This window comes from Gavialis gangeticus, unplaced genomic scaffold (genome assembly GCF_001723915.1).
Source record: "Gavialis gangeticus isolate Ggan-Ray unplaced genomic scaffold, GavGan_comp1, whole genome shotgun sequence".
Classification (NCBI taxonomy): domain Eukaryota; kingdom Metazoa; phylum Chordata; order Crocodylia; family Gavialidae; genus Gavialis; species Gavialis gangeticus.
Genome location: NW_017729022.1, coordinates 29,109,269 through 29,128,853, shown reverse-complemented (window position 1 = coordinate 29,128,853; position 19,585 = coordinate 29,109,269). Strand labels below are relative to the sequence as shown.

The window sequence follows — 19,585 nt, the reverse complement described above, 5'->3', positions numbered from 1 at the left end:
GTGCAATTAATGCAAGCGATAAACTCCGGCGCATTATGTGCCAGATTTTATCGCTCCTGGGCACACCGTTTGCATATGCACCCAGGACTGCAGCACGTTGTAACAGGTCAGAGCAGCCCTGGGCTGGCAGGGGGCCCAGGGGTCAGCCTGCCAACCCAGGGCTGCTCTGACCCAGCTCAAACGTGCTGCGACAGGGCTGGCTAGGGCATAAGGGTGCTCCAATTCAGGGTTGGCCAGCTGGCAGCCCCCACACTGAAGCACTCTCATACCCCAGCCAGCCCCTCCAGCATCTACACGTGTGCTGCTGTGAGCTATAAAAAAACCTTGCAGCAGGATAGTATTTGTATTTACAAGTACTAACCCGGTGCAGAGTTAGTTTCCTCCATCCTACTAGCACTGCACATGTAGACATGAGACATTTACTGCGGAGCTAATTAGGCAACTGCAGTAAGTGTCTCATGTAGATGCACCCACAAAGTACTAACTTAAGCTAACTCAAGACTACATAACAGTAAGTTACCTTTAGTATTTCATTAAAGCCATAATGCTTGTCCATTATTTGCTGCTTTTCAGATTCCAAGATAGCACAACAGATGAGGAGATGAAAATTCTGGCATGGCAATTCTGTCCACATTACCTGTTAAAACATTAAAACAGCTTTTGAAACTGGAAATAAGACCTTATATATCTTTTTTTAAGGAACAAGATAGATTTTGAAGAATAGTAATGTAATGCAGCTTCAATAATCCTCTAAGCCTAATTGCTTAATTAACAATAAGCTGCCATTGATACCATCTATTTCTATCATTGACCAAAATCTGTTAAATAACTAGTGATAAATAAAACCAAATTGGTTACATGTACAGTTCATCAAGACTTTTGCATCCTTTGATTCTATACAATATGCTTTCACAGTCTATTTGTCTTGGATTCAAATTTTACTTTTTCGGCATAAGAAGGTTAGGTAAGTGACTGTCGCACACACTTGTGAATTTTAAAGGTTTTACATAGTACAAAGCTTAGAGGGTCTATTAGATACAGCTATTGTGCTCTCCAATCCAACCCAAAGGCTCTCAGCTGCCAAAAACTGCTCCCCATTCCCACCTTCACTATCATATATCTGGCATCAAAGTATGTATTTATATGCATAATAATGGCTTTGGACCAATTCCTGATGCTGTTAAATTCAACAGAAAAAGCTCAGTGAGTTCAAGACTTAGCACTCATGAACATGTTAAATTGCAAATGTAAGCTGAAATTCAGTGCTAGTATTAGGGATGAAAGTTGGATTTATGCAAAGAGAAGACTATAACAAATGCTTGAAGAAGAGGTGGGGAAGGAGAGAGAAAAAATAAAGAACCAATACTGAAAAATGCTATTTGCATAAATAATCTTCATGCATATTAACTGCAGCAAAGAATTCAATAGAATTACTCCAACAAGCAAAGGCTACTAACAAGAACAGGGTCCTGGAGAATCTGGTTTTGATTGGATATATTAAGACATGTTGAAATGAAAGAGGACATCAAGAAAAGGAGAAGGCAGTTATACACGAAATAAAAGTAGTTCCGGTCTAGAAGGTACATATTTATGAAAAATAGTATTTCATTTTATAACACTGACAGGGAAAGTGTGGGTTACCATGGGGAAATAAAATGGAGCTACATTTGAGAAAGGAAACTGAATGGCAATTTTTTAAAAACACATATAAGCCAGCTTTGTGGGTATTTTCTAGAGCAGGACTGTTCAACTGGCAGCCTGTAACCCAAACACTTATAAACCTTCTTTCTTATGCTGAAAAAGACAGTACAATTCTCTGTTAACCATTTGAGGCCTGCTGTCCCTGCCAAGATGCCATTTCCAAACCCTCCCCCCATTGCTCTTCCTGCTCCTGCGATATTCAGGCACACATACACTCCCTTCTCTAGCGTATGTCTCCTCTCCTGGGGGACAAGATAACACAACCTGGAAGGCCAGTGACCCCAGCTGCCAAAAGTTGGGCAGCCCTATTCTAGAGCAATGGGGGCACTGTTTTGGGAAGCATGCCACAAAATTAGCCTGGTACCCTTCCACTTTGATCCCCTTCCCAATCTGCTGCTCAGCTTTCTGCTTTCTGCCCTATCTGCCATTGTGCTGCCTGTGCCCAATCTACCACATGCCACACGTAGAGGCTATTCATTCCACTTAAGGCATGTATGCTGCAGGTTGGCATCCCTGTCCTAGAGTATCAAATTTAATATTAAATACATTTTCTTATATATGCCATGTTGCATTCTTAACTGAACATTCACTGTAAGGACATTTTCCAATTTGCATACTTTTAACTGAATACTTTTCAGAATATTCTGCTGCAATGGTTTATCAGATACCTTCTGCTCCTCCCTGATTAGCTACCTCCATTAATGTAGCGCTTCATGACTCCACCTGGGATCATGGTGCCATTATCCTAGGCACTCTACATCCATATTAAGATATAGTACCTGATCATAAGAGTTTACAGGTTAAATAAACAAGACAACTGGAAAATCATCCTCTCCATCTTAAATAATCACAGTGAGATTAAGTGATTAGATTAAGTCAAACAGCAAGCCTGTACACAACTGTGAATCTAGATGTTATCTGAGTCCCAGCCCTGTTTCTCTGAAATCATTAACGGATTTAATAGGATGGTCAAGAACACTGTCAAGAGCTAGAACATGTCTACATTTTCTAGAAAAGATAATTCATTTTATAAAGTCTCCATCAATTGATCCCTTTAGTGAACCCAACAAACATCAGTTTCAAACTCCTGTTCACCTTTTCCAAATTTCCCATTAAGATATTTTCATCTTGGAGCAATGTCACAGTAAATTCCTGAAATATCAGTTTCCTGTTGTTGCTCTGCCCAGACACTAGCAAGTATCCAGCACTTGTATCTTTACACTACTTTGGTGTCCTAAATATCCCATTAGGTATCTCACATAAAAAGAACCACATACTTAAAAGGTAGACTTGTGTTGCATTAAAGAAAAATGAGCGATTTTGTTTCTTTATGATGTTACTTCGAATGGCTAAAAAACTCAAAAAAGTACTGTCCTTTGGCATTTTTTGAGATCTTCCCTCAGGAAGTAGATTTTTTTTTCATTTGAATCAGTGGTGTCAAAGCTTCCTGATTCCCCTGTCCCCCTCCTCTCTCCCTCCTCCCCCCTGCTTTTCCCCCAACCCTTAAAACCAAACTATGGGACTCCTGTCAGGTCATATCCAGATCCATCTCCAGCAGCTGAGCAAGCAGTATTGGGGAGCTTCAGGTATTAACACACCCATCATTCACCCCTATGACATCAACAGATGTCCCCACTGAGGCTCCATACTCTGGAATTTGGTGGTGGGCCATGACTCCACCTACCCTTTCCCCAATTTCCCAGCCTTTTTAGTAGCTCCACAGGTCAGATGTGGCCCACAGGACATATCCTTGCCACCCTGATTTAGATATAAAAAGCAATATTCTCAGCAACAGTCAAGAGCCAAATTTAGTATAATTCAAAACAAAGGCAGCCTCAAATTGTCCTCCCACAGACTGGGTAAACATCTCATCAGGGCAAGACAGTGCTAAAATTTCTGGATGTAAGAAATGACTTTTCTAAAACAACTCATCTGAGAATCCACAAAAGGAGAAGCAATTCTAGACCTAATCTTGATTAATGTATAGAACTTGGTTTAAAAGGCACCTGCAGGTGAGCTGCTCTGTAACAGCAGCCACAACAATTACATTCAGCATCCTAATAGGAATAAGCCACAAAAAAACACTATACTGATATACAACTCTAGGAAGGGAAATTACACAGAAATGAGGAAATTAGAAAGTAGTTAAAAAGAGCAGTCAAAAATCTAACAGGCCTGCAGACAGCCTGGAAGCTGTTTACAAATACTATATTAGAGGCTCAGGAAAAGTGTATACCATATAAATCAAAAGGGGTGCCAAGCAGTCCAATAAAACCCTTGCATAGCTTAATAGCTAACTTAAAGAAGCCATTCAAGGCAAAAAGACATCCTTCACAAATGGAAGGCATGCCGAAACGAGGAAAACAGGAAAGCTCACAAACTCTGGCAGGTCAGGTATAAAAGCAGAGTAAGGCAAGTCAAAAAAAAAATTGAGGAGCAACTAGTAAAAGATGCTACAGTTAAAAATAAAAGCTTTAAATACATCAGAATCAGGAAGCCAGTGAGAGAATCAATGAGTCCATTAGTGACTGAGGAGTATGGCTTGCACTCAAGGATGATAAGGACACAGCACAGAAGCTAAATCAATTCTTTGCATCTTTTTTACTGCAGACGACACCAGGTGAACTCCCGCACCAGATTAATCCTTCCTAGATGATAAGTCTAAAGAGCTGGATTACAATGAACTGACAACAGAAGAAGTTTTAGAACAAATTGTAAAATTAAATATTAGTACGTTGCCAGGACCTGATAATATTCATGAACTCAAAGGTGAAATTGCAGAACTGATGGCAATAGTATGCAACCCAAACAGCCTCTATACCAGAGGACTGGCAGGCTGCCAGCACAGCACCCATCTTCAGAAAGGCTCCAAAAATGAGACCAGTGAGTTTCACTTCCATCCCTGGTAGGGTTGTGTGATGCTTCGGTAGCCAATTAGACTCAGCTTGATTCGGCAACTGAATCTCTGGATCCAAATCAAATCAGGAGACCAATTAAAAGGTCAGAATTGAATCAGAAGCCTCTGAATTGAATCCAAAAAGATTTGGCACCACTTCGGAGATTCGGCCACGGACTAAACAGACAGCAGTCCTCACCACGCTGGACACAGCTGCCTCCAGCTGGTAAGTCTGTTGCGATGGGCAAAGGGGAAAAGGAAGGATTGGGTCTGGAGCTTAGACAAGCTGCCCAGCTGGGGCGGGGGGTGCGAGATTTGGGGAGGGGGATACAGACACGGCAGCACTCAGAAAGGAGGTTATGCCCTGCTGCCGCTTGTCCAGCTGGGACAGCGGGGGGGTGGGAAAGGATGAGATTCCCCTACTGCCACTTGCCCCCTCCCAGCCCAAGTAAGCCATGCCTCCATTGCACCTCCTCTGCCCGCCCCAGTTGGGCAAGTGGCAGTAGGGCATAGCCCCTGCTCCCAGCGCCTTCTGCCGCATCCTGTCCCCCCCACCTCCACCTCGGCTGGGCAAGTGGCACTATTACCCTCGATGTCTTATACCTAGTGCTCCTATTGATGTAGCCCAAAAGCTCATTCCCCTTTTGTGTGGCTGCATCACACTGCAGACTCGGTATGAGTCTGTTGTCCACCAAAACTCTCAGATCCTCTTCCACAGTACTGCCATCCAGCCAGTTGTCACCTATCTTGTATTTTTGATCATTCTTCTTGCGCTGAATTTCACACTGTTGACCAACTTCTCATCCCAAAAGTTTCTTCATTCTTTGGAGAGCAGTAATTCTGACCTCTCACACAAGAATCCTGCTGATCCACTTAGATTCCATTCCTCTCCCCCACCTTTAGAAACCAAATATCCCCTTTTCTTTCTTCACACAAAAGACTTAGGGCCCAGTGGGATGCAGGAATTAGAGAAAGGGCTAAATTCCATTTGAAAACAGCTTCTGTTTTTCAGAAATCCTCTGTTAAGCAATTACATGGAGAAAGCCATCACATTTTTACAGTTAGAAAGATTAAAATGGGTTTAATGTTTAAGTGTGTTTAATGTTTAAGGATTTCAAATGTTAGGTTTTAGTTCTGGTGGTTTTTATATCCAAAAGGAAAAGAAAAAACATCATAAGACCTATTCCAAAGTTCTGTTATCACAGAAGTTGTTTACCTGAAGGATAAAGTTATACATGAGGCTCACCTGGAAACCATAGCTCCTCTGCCTACCACAGTGCTGGATCTGGACTACACAGTCTGAACTGGAGCATAAGTATTATGTCCACATCTCAGGAAAGAGACTTATACATAGCTTGTGTCAGCTTAGTCCTGATTATTTCCAAATCACAACTGATCTTATCTGCAACAAAGCACCTGCTTTACACCCCTCTTCAGGTTTCTCCTACATGGAAGATTACATCAAGTAATGCCACAGAACAGACCAAAAATATAAGCAATCTATAACCTTTGGAATGTCCTGATGATTTAGAGTTGTGTTTACCCATACAGGGACTAGAACACCTTACTGCTACCAGCCTTGCTACTCGGGTAAATCGCCAGGAAGTAGTGGTAAAGAACTCAGCAGATGACAAGTTACTAATGCCCCAAGGTTTCAAATACCTTAACTAATTAATAATATGCTCATTTAAACTACATAAAATAATTATACAATATCACAAGCCATGTGATAAATATCAGAACCATGTAATTTAACATGCAGTATTTTAGTATGCCACCAATTTTCTGTCCAATAATCCATCTTTGCTGAAGCTGCTCATTAGGTCCCAAGTTCCTAAGCAACTTAACACAACTGACTTTAAAAAGAAGGCTGCTAAGACCACAGTTTCACTTTTTCCTGCATAAGTGGAATTTCCCTACTTCATTATACTAATCCAAATACCAAGACACTTCCACAGCACTGAAAGTTTACAGTTTCATATTTAGCCACCTACGAGTGCTGGAAGTGGATAATTTACATATAGCATTGGAGCACTGGGAATTTCCTGTTTACAACAGAATACAAGATCTTGCTAGAATTCTAAGTTTGTTATAGAATATTAGGGGGTGCTTTGAGTTTGTGACTTACAGAAGCGAGTTGAGTGGATGTCTTGCGAACTCTTTTAGACCTTGTGCTTACATGGTTACCTGCAATTGTGGGGGACTAGACTTTCACCCATATGATCCCTTCCAGTCCTATGTTCTTTATTATAAAAGGGGCAGTAATCAATTGCCTATGTGGACACCGGGAGAAGGACGAAAATAAATCGGATGCAGTGACAAAGATTTAAGTTCGATATTAGGCAAATCTAACTGTTACAGTAATGAGACAGTCAAATGGATCCGAGGACCTGTGGAATATCCTACATTGGAGGGTTTAGAAACATGTTAGACAAATATCTGTTAGGAATGGTTTAGGTTGTTGACCACGCCTTAGTGCAGGTTTGGACTAGATTGGTGATTCTCACCAAAGGTGCTGCAAGATCCTTTGGACAGTGCCATAAGGTGAGAGAAGACAAGCACAGACTCAGACTAGTCCCTGCCTGGCCACTCCCCACCATCCCCACTGCAAGAGGGTAAGCACTGTACTAAACCAGTTTTTTTAAATGGGATGCCACTCAATTCACAGAAGTTAGAGAGGTGGCTTCAGTGTAAAAAACACAGAACCACTGGACTAGATGATTTTTTGGGGCAGAGTCTAGCTCTTCATTTTTATAATTTTTTCTAAATTACTTTCACCCCTTGCTCGAAAGATACCAAATGTTTTTCTTTAAATAATCACTGATCATTAGTAGCCCTATTAATATATTAACTATATTTTCCTTACCTTTCAAAACCAGAACTGATAGGACAAAGTACCACGAAACACTATGCTTCATAAGTAAAGGAAAGCACATATTTTGGCACTATTTTTTGTCAAGTTCTCAAATATTTCTCAGGTTTTTCCTGGAAAATGTTCAGTTTACATACTTATGTGGTTTAACACAAAAGATCTGACTTTCATTCACTAGAATGACTTGTTTAATGACTCAGAGCATCCCAACTGATAAGAAAGTTGCTCCAAACTAATTTTCATAAAAGATGTACACCTCATGTCACCATTTAAATTAATGCAGGTGGCACTATGCCAATAAAGTAGCTAGTAATGGGACATGGAGAATCATAGGGGTTGAAAATGTTTGAATTACTAACTTCTTTATTCTGAGCCCAAGCCCTACACCCAGCATTATATAATATGATATACCTATATTCTGAAAATAGCATACAAAACTGGAAAAAAAAGGTAAACTGACCACATTTTTATCAAACAAACACCACTTGCAAAGGCTAAGGCATATAATGTATCCAGAACTTGTTAGAACATTTCCATATTGTATGGCTACGAAAAGTGAACATCCCCATACTATATTGGCAAATACTGAGATTATATATTCAAGGGATAACCTAATATATGCACAATTATACAAACAATGTTACTATACAACATACATGAGTCAACATGAGAAAGTCACATTAGGCCTATCCAAACTCCAAATGTTCTAATGAAATATGAGAACTTCTAGCTTCATCTGAGGAAGATGCTTATGACAATTACACAGCAAAACTTATTTTGAATGCCTTTCACATCTAATATTAGATACTTTCCCCAAGTTAAAACATTTTTTGCACAGTACTATTCCATGATGAGGACTAATTCAATACAAATGGTATCCTTCATTCAAGTACCAATAGTTTCTCCTATTGGTGCATTCCCTAGCCATAAGTCATTACTGTAACATATGAAGTAAGGCCATGCACAGACATGCTATTTGAAGCACCCAAACAGCAAAGGTACAAATGGTCACACCCAAAGAAATGCTTTAAAAAATCCTCTGGGAAAAAGAAAACCACCTTTGATGCACGTCCTGAAATATCTGAACTCTCTAGTGGTCCCAGCATACCACACTGTACTTCTTCCCTCCAAACACACCAAACAACAAATGGGAAAGAGTAATGAGTATTCTCTTCTGTGCTCTGCCGTCCTGGGGAACCTGCACAACTCTGAACGCCTTTACATGTACATTTGCCCATTCCCCAAGAAGCAGCCACACTCAGTTGGACACTATGAAATTATAAGCATGCCGTTCCCCTCTATTCCAAAGACCTGCTGCATTTAATCCGACTACCATATGGCCGAACAGGTCTTACTTGGCTGCAATGGTAAGCTTTGTGAAAAATGTCCAGGCTCTACAAAAGAATGATCAAAAGGGACCAACAACGTTATTTCATTAGGTCTAGAATCATACTTTTAAAAAAACTGAACAAATGCTACAGAGACACCAGACATATTTTCTTTCGTTTCTAATTTTATTCAGATACCAGTTAACCTTTAGACGGTTAATTGTGTCCCACCCCTGCATCTGTGAGAATCTGCAACAGCTTCTAATACATAAGCAAGAAGTTGTGCCTTTCCAATGTTATGGTATCCAAGTTGTAACCCTGTAAGACTAGAACAAAGTAGTAAATCAGCTCTGTAACTAAGTATTACAAGATTCTACAAATACCCATATCCTATAGTGTAGCATACCTCTGACTGAAAATGTTACACTTCATGGAAGATACAAGTCACCTCTATAATCATTGAAGATTAAGGAGATCAAAAAGGGTGGGGGGGAACCCACTCTATTTCTTGGGGGTGAGAAGGGGGAGTGTTTTGCTTGTTCTTTACCACAGGCATTTGACAGCATTCCATTAACATCAATGAAGTTGCACAAGTATAAAATTGGAGCAACACAAGCCTGACAAAGAACACACTGTCAAACAGAAGAACTGCCACAGTGTTTTTAAAAATGAAAAGTGTTTTTTTTCTGCTCCTTACAGCGAAGAGACTGAAACTGAGTACTTTGAGTGTTCATTTATTAAGATGCAATTAGAGGATCCAAACAGATCCATCATATTATTTTAGCAGGACTCCATACTACTGTGTTTAAATAATGAATAAAAGATACCTAAAGGGTTTTTAAAAAGTAGAATGCAGAGACAGGAAATGTGCATGAACGGATGCTCTACATTTAAGGTACTCTGGTAGGAGTGCTATAATATCTCTAACACAAGATCTCAAACCTCATTAATATGAACTCTATACATTTCAGATTACTTGAGAGCTTATGTTAATTGTACAATGAACTCTGACTGCAACAGTACTGCAAAAATGGCATGATACAAGAACAAATTTTCCTCCTATTAAAGAGAGGGGCTGATTTTGCAGCCTCTTTGTACAGAGTGCTAACACTGAAGGAAGTGGAGGGTTCTACACAACAAGCAGCTGAAGGATTGTGCTAACACTGAACAACTTACTGAGAAAGCAAATACAAGAGAAACATAGGCACCACTACCTCACAATCAGTTGCTGGTACACTTCATCTGCCAAACAGTTTAGGCAGGCAGGTAACAATCTTTTCTGACTACAGGATGGAATGATTCACCTTTGGTCAGAAGCAGCTGTCCACAGCTGGCGTTTCTCCCCACGGTGATGTAAAGAGTGCCTGCAGCCAAAGCCCACCCCACCACTGCAAGTCACCAAAGCCCTATGTCCGCAAGCTGAATCCAATAGCTCTGAGAGCCAGATCTGACCCATGGGCTGTAGGTTGCTGAACCCTGGCCTAAGCAGTTGCTTGTAAAGGAGGAGGAGGGTGTAAAAAATTTCTGGTCAGCTTGTGCCTTGGAACAGGGGATAAATTCTTTTGTATTTGAGAGTTCTGGTTCAGACATTTAATATATGTTGTTCATAAATTTATCAAATCCTCTTAAACTCTTTGTTTCAATAACCTCCTATGGCACTAAATTCTAGAGGCTGACTACACAATAGCTAAAAATGATTTCTTTTTGGCAGTTTGAGAGTAACGGTTTTCTTCATTTACAGGGCAAAGTACAAGTGTCAGGCCATTTTTCATTCTAATAGCAGCTGTATACACCTCTAGCTACCTCTCCTTCCTTTCCAGGCCAATTAACCGCAATATAGGCAGTATCCTGCTATACGCCAGTCTCCTTTCTTTCATCTGCCCATTTTATTTATTTTCCCTGGAGATATGCTACTAGTTTTTAAAATGAGTTGAACAAAACCTTGCAAGGAAGTCCATTCTGTCATTTAATACTGTTGTATTATTTATCACTTTTTAAATAATATACCCAAGATTTTCATTTACTTTGATCAGTGTTAAAACTTTTAGACTGGTGCTTGTTTTTCAGGCCAATTTCTAGGCCACTTCAACCAACAAGATACCACTAATTCAGATTCCATAAGCATTTCCATCTTTTCAATAAGCATTACATTTTATTAGTTGTGATCTTCTGGAATTGTACAGCCAAATAACCTAAGCTGATAAGATACTCCAAAAGCATTCTATACTCCTCTTGACAGTTTTTACTAAATTTGGAGAGCTTTCTGCTGAAAGAAAATATCCTTGTCTAACTGCCCACTTAAGCTACACATCATTTATGAAAGTAGTAAACACCCTAACCCCAATACCAATCCCAAGAACATCCTACTATCTATCCACTTCTCACCACTCTGAGAAACAACCATTTATTCTGGCTCCATTTCCTATAAACTAACCAGTTTTTCATCCCTGACGGAATACTACCTCTTAATCTCTGGTTATTTACATTTCTTAAGAGTCTTTTTGAAGGACCTTGTCCAAAGTTTTGAAAAAACAAGTAAATTATATCCATCAGAGCCCCTTTATCCAGGAACACACTGTAACTTTCAGTCTTCTAATAGGTTAGAAAGGCACAATATATATTTATAAAAGATGGGCTAGTTTTTCCTTATCAAAATAGATTTGTCCAACTGTTTTATTACTCTGCCCTTGATTAGACTTTCACTCAACTCCCTAGAACTAGAACTTCTCTTCTGAAAGACGGTACCACGTTTCTTACCTCCCATAATCGAAGAATATCTTGAAAGCTAAATTCCCTTTTAAATCTGATCAGAAGCCATCGGAAGCAAAAATAAAGGTATCCTGAGTCTTGAGATTCTAGAAAGGGAACAAGAAAATAACTTCTATGAAAAAAATCAAACTTGGGTAGAGTATCAGAAAAAACTTACAACTCTTATAGGGAAATCATCACAGCATCAGTGTTTAAAATACCTATGCTTGTTTTGAATGAATAATGCCTGTTCAGGAAAACAGCATGCGAAACAGTTCACCAAGGGCTCTTCAGCCTGGGACTTAAGAAACTTCTATTTTGTTTCTTTCAAAAAGACTAACTCACTTCAAATTAACAGGCTGACACTGTTCTGCATAATCAACAGTATGTTTGAACGGTGTTGTAGGTCTCTTTGGGGTATCAATGTATATATCTATAAAAACTAACAAATGGTCTGAATTAATCCACGTACCTAAATAATTGCAAAACCCACTGTCTAGCAAGCGAAGCAAAGTACTCAGGTGAATTAGCTGCGTCTTCATGCCCTGCATTTGTTCCTCAAAATTCTGATGCTAAATAGAAAAAAAATATTGATAATGGTAAATATTTCACTAGGTCAGAGGCAGCTATAAAAGTTGCAAGATTATGATGAACTTAAATCTTAAAATCATTGCCCTGGTAACAGGAGACCTGATCATTTAACTGTTCCACATGCTAAACAGTGAAAGGACTAAGCACATATTGGTAAATTTTCCACCTTCAATTAGAATCTTAAAGTAAAAACTGGCCACTTAATTTCTTAAGTTCTAGGATATTTGCATTTAATTGTGCTTTACAGACCAAACATTCAGCAGTATCACTGGGCTCAATCCAGCTGGGGAAAAAAATTTGAAAAAAAGCTGGTTGATATCCTAGTGCCAGGTGGTCTGTTTGGACCATGGGCCCAAGTTAGATCAGCTTCAGAGCTGCTTTAAGCTTCAAGTCATCTCAAAAGGCTATTCTGATAGATGGGCATCACCTAAGCATAACTGCAATTTAGGCAGGCAGAGGAGCTGATGGGGAGCTGTGCTGGCTCTGCATTACTTGACAGTTGTTCTTAGGTAGGAAAATCTCTAGGCAGCTTGTTATAGAAACTCTTTAGTTGCTTTGTGCCATGAAAACAGCCCAAAGTAACCAGAGGCTGTGTGAAGGATAAATTAACAGACAGAAAAATAAAGGAGAAAACAGAAAGAATCAAAAATCTGATTTGTCTGTTGTCAGAGCACAGGTAAATTAACATATGCAGCACTTCTGGTGAACAAAGGACTGGGAAGTTGAACAGTTATAGGATTAATGCACTTCTTGCAGGCCATATATATTGTACAGCTATTAGCAAATACACTTGTCCCTCTCCTGTTTAAGAACAACAGAAAAGAACAAGTGCCACTTACTTAGATGGGCATACTCTATATACTGGGTTCAAAATGTGATGTGTGGTCCTGAGCTGTTCTACACGTAGATACCAAAAACTGACATAAAAACTGATTCTTTCTGCTTTGCAAATATGAAACATTTTTTTCCACTGAAGACTAGAGAGGAAATAGCTCAAAACCTTTAGTTAGGGTATGTGTCAAGTGGAAATACAGGCATTTAAGGCATTAGAGATAAAATGACATATTTTACTTCTAACTTTAAAATGCACCAAATTAAAAACTGGAAGAACAATTCCAAATAAACAAAATGTTTGTTTGGGTTTTTTTACCATTTGATCCATGTACGATACAAAGCACCAAAAGGCATCCACTTCATTTTCCATGACATACAAGACAGGCGAAAGCAAGTCACTCATTCCCTGAACATAACCTAAAAAGGAATTTGACTTAGTTTAACTGGTTTGTTAACTTACAAGATAGGCAATAGTGAATTTCTGCAGGAAACAGCTCTTGTGATAACTGATGCTTCTTCTTTGTTTCCTAAGATGCTAGACTGAATACAATTTTTTTTTTGTTTTACAATTATTTATTAGCAAGAAAGAAGCCTGAAGAAGGACATTTGTGCTCAAAACCTCATCCAACATCTCTCCTAGGGGTGTGAAATGGACCGTATTCAATTCAGATTCGGCCTGAATCTGGGACAGTGGTTCGATTTGTTGATTCAGATCACTGTTCCGATTCGATTCGGCCGAATCTGAAGATTCAATGCCGAGTCGGAGAATCAGACCCAGGAGGCACCAGTTGCTGAGCTGGGGTGGTGGTGGTGGGGGTCCCCATGCTGTTCTCGGCAGACCCAGAAGCGGACTGTAAGTGTTTCTGGTGCACTTCCAGGTCCACTGCTGAGCACGCGGGATACCCTCCCTGCGCTCCCATGGAACATACCATCCACCCCAGCATCTCAGCATTCACGAGCCACCTGGTACCTTAAGGTGTATGTAGAAAAGACATTTAAAGCTGTGTCTATGTATGAATCATCAAACCTTTCCGAATCTCTCCAAATGGATTCAGAGGGTTCCAATTTGATTCAGAGAGATTAAAGGGTCTTCTGATTCAATCTGGATTTGGAGATTTGGTTGTCAAATCAAAGCAGTGACCGAAACTTTGCACAGCCCTAATCTCTCCCAACTATACAGTTGATTTAAATATATATATTACCAACCCCAACCCAAAAACCACCTTGCTTCTCATGTATTTCTTTGACTATCATAGCTAGAACAACACTCCAACCATATTACAAGTAATGGTGTGGGGTGGTAGATGGCAGCGGCAGCCGCCATGTGCAAGCTTCCCCCTCCACATCTGGGGGGGGTAGGAAGGAGCAGCAGCTGGTCCTGGAGTAGCAGCCGCATGCAGAGCATATACATGGAGTGGTGGATGGCAGCAACAGGCGCTGCGTGCAAGCTTCCCTCTCTGCGTCCAGGGGAACAGAGGGGGAAGTTTAAAAAGTGCCAGATTTTAAAAAATTTTGGATATCTAGATTTTTGAGGTAATACTGTATTAATGTCTCTAATTAACCAACCCTATAAACTCAACCTGAAATTTGGAAAATGTTAATTTTTTCCTTGAATATAATCCCTAGTAAAAGTTCTGAGAGCCAAATTATGCCCCAAATTAAACTGGTGAAACTCTATTTTCCACTTGTGCTTGGTGATTTTTAAGGAAGTCTGATATTTTCTTTCCATCTAAATTCAACTGAGGAGCCACTAAGAGTTGAGGGAAATATACCAATACTCAAGGAGCAGGAACCAAAAAATTAGCAACAGTGGTTTAACAGACCTATGAAGGACCACTTTCTATAATCATTTATTTAGACACATATGGATACCAGATGCCTGTACAAAATGTTGACTCCTTTGCAATCACTTTTCAGAGCAGCCCCATACTTACAGCCTTCTCAAAAGATGTTTTTTTAGTCTGTTAAAACATCAAAAATTAATGCTTTTAATAATAGTAATAAAATATCCAATTGGAAGTTTTCATTATGCACTAAGACAAATAGCTTCTCAATTTTATTTAAAAACTGAAGTTCTATAAAAAAAAATTACAGAATTTGGGCCCACACCTAGAAAAGCAAAAATATCTTCATATGAAATGAATTAAAAAAAATATAACTTATTTTTTTCTTCTACTGTACATGCTTTAAAACTACTTTATTTAAAATCTACAGTTGTCACTCAAAAGAACAAACTTTATAACCCATATTTTTCAGAAATTTATTGAAATACATTCAAGACCATACACAGAATTTGTGATTTCGGAATCATGTAATAAATATCTGTTGCTTATTAAAAACTTGGTTCTATACATCATTGTAATTCTGAATGGTTCTCATTAATGCTATCTATCTAAGCTAGGAGTGATCAAGATACAGTCCCACAGACCCATGTCATCAGTGTTCCCAAAGGTCTGGAAATTTTCCAGCTGTGGAATAGCAGCACTGTTAATTGCCATAGTTCATCCCACTGCCAATCCTATATGCTGGATCTGGCCTGCACGAGCAGATGAGTTGGGCACCACTAGTTCAAGCATAAAAACTAATCTCTCTTTTACAAAATATAACATTTACACTTCAAGCATGCACTTTGTATTGTGTAAATATATACCTAAAAGTGTGGCCAGGAAGAATTATTTAGGACAGAGGCTTTAAATCAAGGTTACTGTGCCTCAGTATTATCTGTACTCTGAACACAAGCCTAATCTATGTAAACAAGTTAAGACACTACTTTTAGCATTAAATGACACGGTCACCTAGCAGAAGATGTAAATCTTCTGGAAAAGTTAAAAAAAAAAATCCAGCCTAATCACTAGTGACTTTAGTATCATCTGCAGCCTTTAGGAATTCTACTATAACAGGAAACAGATATAAACGCATATTATTTCATTACTGGCCAAACAGAAAGCCTCAAGTATACACAATTCTGAAGCCATTTAATAAACACAAAGAAAGCTGTAATATACAGTCAAGCCCTCTGATACCACCGAATCTTCATCGTCATGATCGTCACCTCACAAATCTCAAAGGGCTTTCATTCAACAAGGACACTGCTGCAGAGAGACAGATTGCACTTTTGAAAAAGCCACCAGGAAACCAAGTGAACAATTGCTGCAGAACGAAAACCCCCATGAATCACACACCACTGGTTATGACGTGTCACCCCTCCCTGGAACCTATACGGAAAATCTCAAACAACTGCAAGCCATATTAGAACACAACCCAATTCTTAAACACATCTTTCCAGAACTACCCGTTCTAGCCTTTAAACAAGCACTGAACCGTAACAACTTCATCACCAGAAGCAAACTTCCTACAGCCCAAAACACACCAACTGGATCCAAACCATGCCATGACAAGAAATGTAAAAACTTGCCAACCTATCTCCACCACCCCCACAATAACTACACCCCACAACAGAACCATCACCATTCCTAGATCTTACACCTGCACCTCCAGAAGTGTTATACATCTCATCCAGTCCACCAAATGCTGTAATAGAAAATATTTAGGATAAACCAAACAACAACTGCATACCAGGCTGAACACACATCGAAAATCTATCAAAGACAAGAATACACAATTTGTTGTGGGGGCACACTTCTCACAAGAAAACCACTCTCTCTCTAATCTCTCAGTTCTAATCCTCAAAGAGAATTTACAAGACACCTTTCACAGACAAGCCTACGAACTTCACTTCAACCTACTGGATACAAAAAAACATGGACTAAATATAGACATTGGATTTATGACACATTATAACCTGCCTAACATCTGACTCCCCAAGTAACCTCTCTACCATTTACCAGCTATATTCATCCTTTTCCCCCCAGCCCACCTCTCTCTTACCTATTAACCATCTCAATTTACATTTTCACTGACTGGCTCTCCCACATGCATATTGACTTCTGGCTTTTTTTACTCATCCAACCAGCAAGAGCACAGACCAACTGCAGATGCTTCCTCAGCCTGACAAAGGGTATTTGTACCCAAAAACTTGCAAAGAAGATTTTTTCCAACTATATGAATTGGTCTAATGAAAGATAACAGATTTACCCAAAGAATCTTGTCTGCTTATGTCCTTAGACCAACATACCTACATCCTATATCCCTGAATCGCACTGCAGCACCTGGGTGCAAGGAAGCATACAAGCATACTCCCCACCCTGTCTTAGCTGGGCTAAAACACAGCATAGGGGAAAAAGAAAGATTGCTAGAGGGCTCTTCTGTGCATGGCACAGGCCACGTCCCCACCTTCCCTGACCCTAACAATCCCTGCCTACATTCACTGGAAAGAAAAGCCTGCAAAGCTTACTGCTGGGCTGCATGTTCTAGGGTCTCCTGGCTGCCCAGCATCTGTACTACAGACTCTTTGCTGTTCTGTTTGAAACTAACTCTCGAGAAAACAAACCTGGGAGAGCGTTCTGGATGATTGGAATGCACGTATGTGGCTCCCAGTTCCGCAAAGCACCCTAGGATGATGGAGAACTACACTGTGACTCTTCTCAGAAAAGAATGTGTAGACTTCTGCTCACCTAGGACAAACTCTCCCAGGATTCAACTCAGGTTATTCCCACTTATTTTTCTTCTCAAGCACCCCTTTTTGCTCTGGAAGAAAAACCTGAACACCTCTAACATTTGTGATTTCTCCTGGGAGAGAAGCAAGTCTCCTGCAGGAAACAATGTCTGTGGCCTGAGAAACAAACAGTCTAAAACAGAAATTAAGAATCCTTGGAAGGATACAATTATGCAAGATACAGACTGCTTTCATTTTGCTTCAATGGTCCTGCTTGAAGCAGGGGGTTGGACTAGATGACCTCCCCTGAGGTCCCTTCCAGCCTTATTTTTCTATGATTCTTCCCCTGTCTGTAAAACAGTAGTCATAACATGTTACAATAAAAACAAATACTTAAAAAAAAATCTACTTTAAATTATTTAAAAAGATGTACATGTTTCCCTTGCTTTATACTGTACATGCGTTCCTGGAAAACAGCACGTAACTTGAATTCGCATAAAGGAATCCTGCTTTACAATGTAACAAATAGGGATACGTTCCAAGACCTTGACTGTACTGACTCCCAGACCCATTTCTACCACTTCTACAAGATAATTTTGGTACTCACCAACAGTAGACAGTACACACAAGCACAGGGTGGTGGTGAATGTTACCATAACGGGGATGGCAACTACAGAAACATACGTCTCAGACAACAAGTGAAGAACAGAGATCCACACAGGGGACTATATTTTGGTGTGCATCACTCCCACAATGCACCACACACAGCAGCTAACTGCAGGCTTCCAACACACTGATTGCATAAGAGTGAATTTACCTCACATATAATTAATTTTTGGTATAAAAAGGACCATCTCATAAGAGCAAATTCACACCTACAGAACCCGCATAAAGCGAGGGAAACCTGTACACCATTTTTTATTTCAATTAGACCTGACACTACGTACCAATAGCGAGTAAAACATATCATAGTCCCTGAACAGTCCTCAGTCAGTTTTTGTTTTTCCTCCCTATCAGCATTTGCTGTCTCCAGATGTAAAGGAAAGTACTGCATGAGAACAGCTTGGATTTGAGGAAAAAAGACAAATGCTGTCAGGTACTGCTGCTATGCTGCACCCTTGCTAGAGATTCAAGACATTGCCTTCCCTCAAGGTTTTATAGAAGAGATCCTTCTTGAGTCCCAATATCCTTTTTTTGATGAGAAGACTGGGGAAAAATGTAAGGCAACAAGTAGAAACAGCCAATTAACTAACATCCAGAGGAAAAGGAAAGTCCTGGCAAACAAATACCACTTACTGCAGTGGTTGGAGGCAATGCAGAATCCCAAGCCACTAGTAGAGTATAGCATCTTTCACTAGCCTACTCCTAATATTTATGTGGATGGGGTTTCTTTTTTCTCTCAGTAGCTGCTATAAACACTTCAGCCTCACCTACTCCTTTCCCTCAGCAAAGGCATTCCAGGAAAGAAACAGGACACGTCTAATGGCAGCAAAGGGATAGAGCACTAGCAAACAAGCCTTGCTAGCAGAGAGTTTTAGTTTCACAGAATTACTGTTCATAGGAGTCACAGTCTCTTCCAGCAGCTGCAAATAAGACTAGGCAACTTGCTATACATATTCTTTTATATTTTCAAATTATGTGCACGCAAACAAGTCATCCCCAATACTGCAAAAGATGCTAGAACTTTAAAGGTCCATCATACACATCCTATTTCTGGGAAGGATTTTATTGTTGGCAGCCTCCCAGTACCACAGTTCAGATCCTACCTATCCATTCTAAGGTGTCAAAATACACATCATGACTCTGCCCTCTGTTGAGATGTAAAGGCAAAAGATCACATGTGACAAATGTGGTAAACTACCATGGAACAACACAATATTGTAATTTTCTGGTACATACAGCCCCATTTCAGATATCTTGAGAAATATAGAACGTCATTAATGAGGAACATCACTAAAGCACCCAAAAGATTAAATGGGTCTTCTCAGACATATTCAAGTAAGTTCTCACTCCACAGGTGCATAAACCAAAAGCAGCAACCTGGATGGCGCAGACCATTA

General features: G+C 39.8%; 1 protein-coding gene across 2 annotated transcripts in view; it reads right to left on the bottom strand.

The window, feature by feature from the left end:
• Positions 1–19,585, bottom strand: part of TBC1D15 (TBC1 domain family member 15) — a 91,340-nt gene that overhangs the window by 7,954 nt on the left and 63,801 nt on the right. For both annotated transcript variants that reach the window (XM_019514736.1, XM_019514737.1), the window contains 4 exons: positions 13,287–13,387; positions 12,018–12,117; positions 11,555–11,652; positions 521–637 (listed from right to left, as the gene is read on the bottom strand). In XM_019514736.1, coding sequence (XP_019370281.1) covers positions 521–637; positions 11,555–11,652; positions 12,018–12,117; positions 13,287–13,387 — 416 coding nt within the window. The remainder of the gene's footprint in view (positions 1–520; positions 638–11,554; positions 11,653–12,017; positions 12,118–13,286; positions 13,388–19,585) is intronic.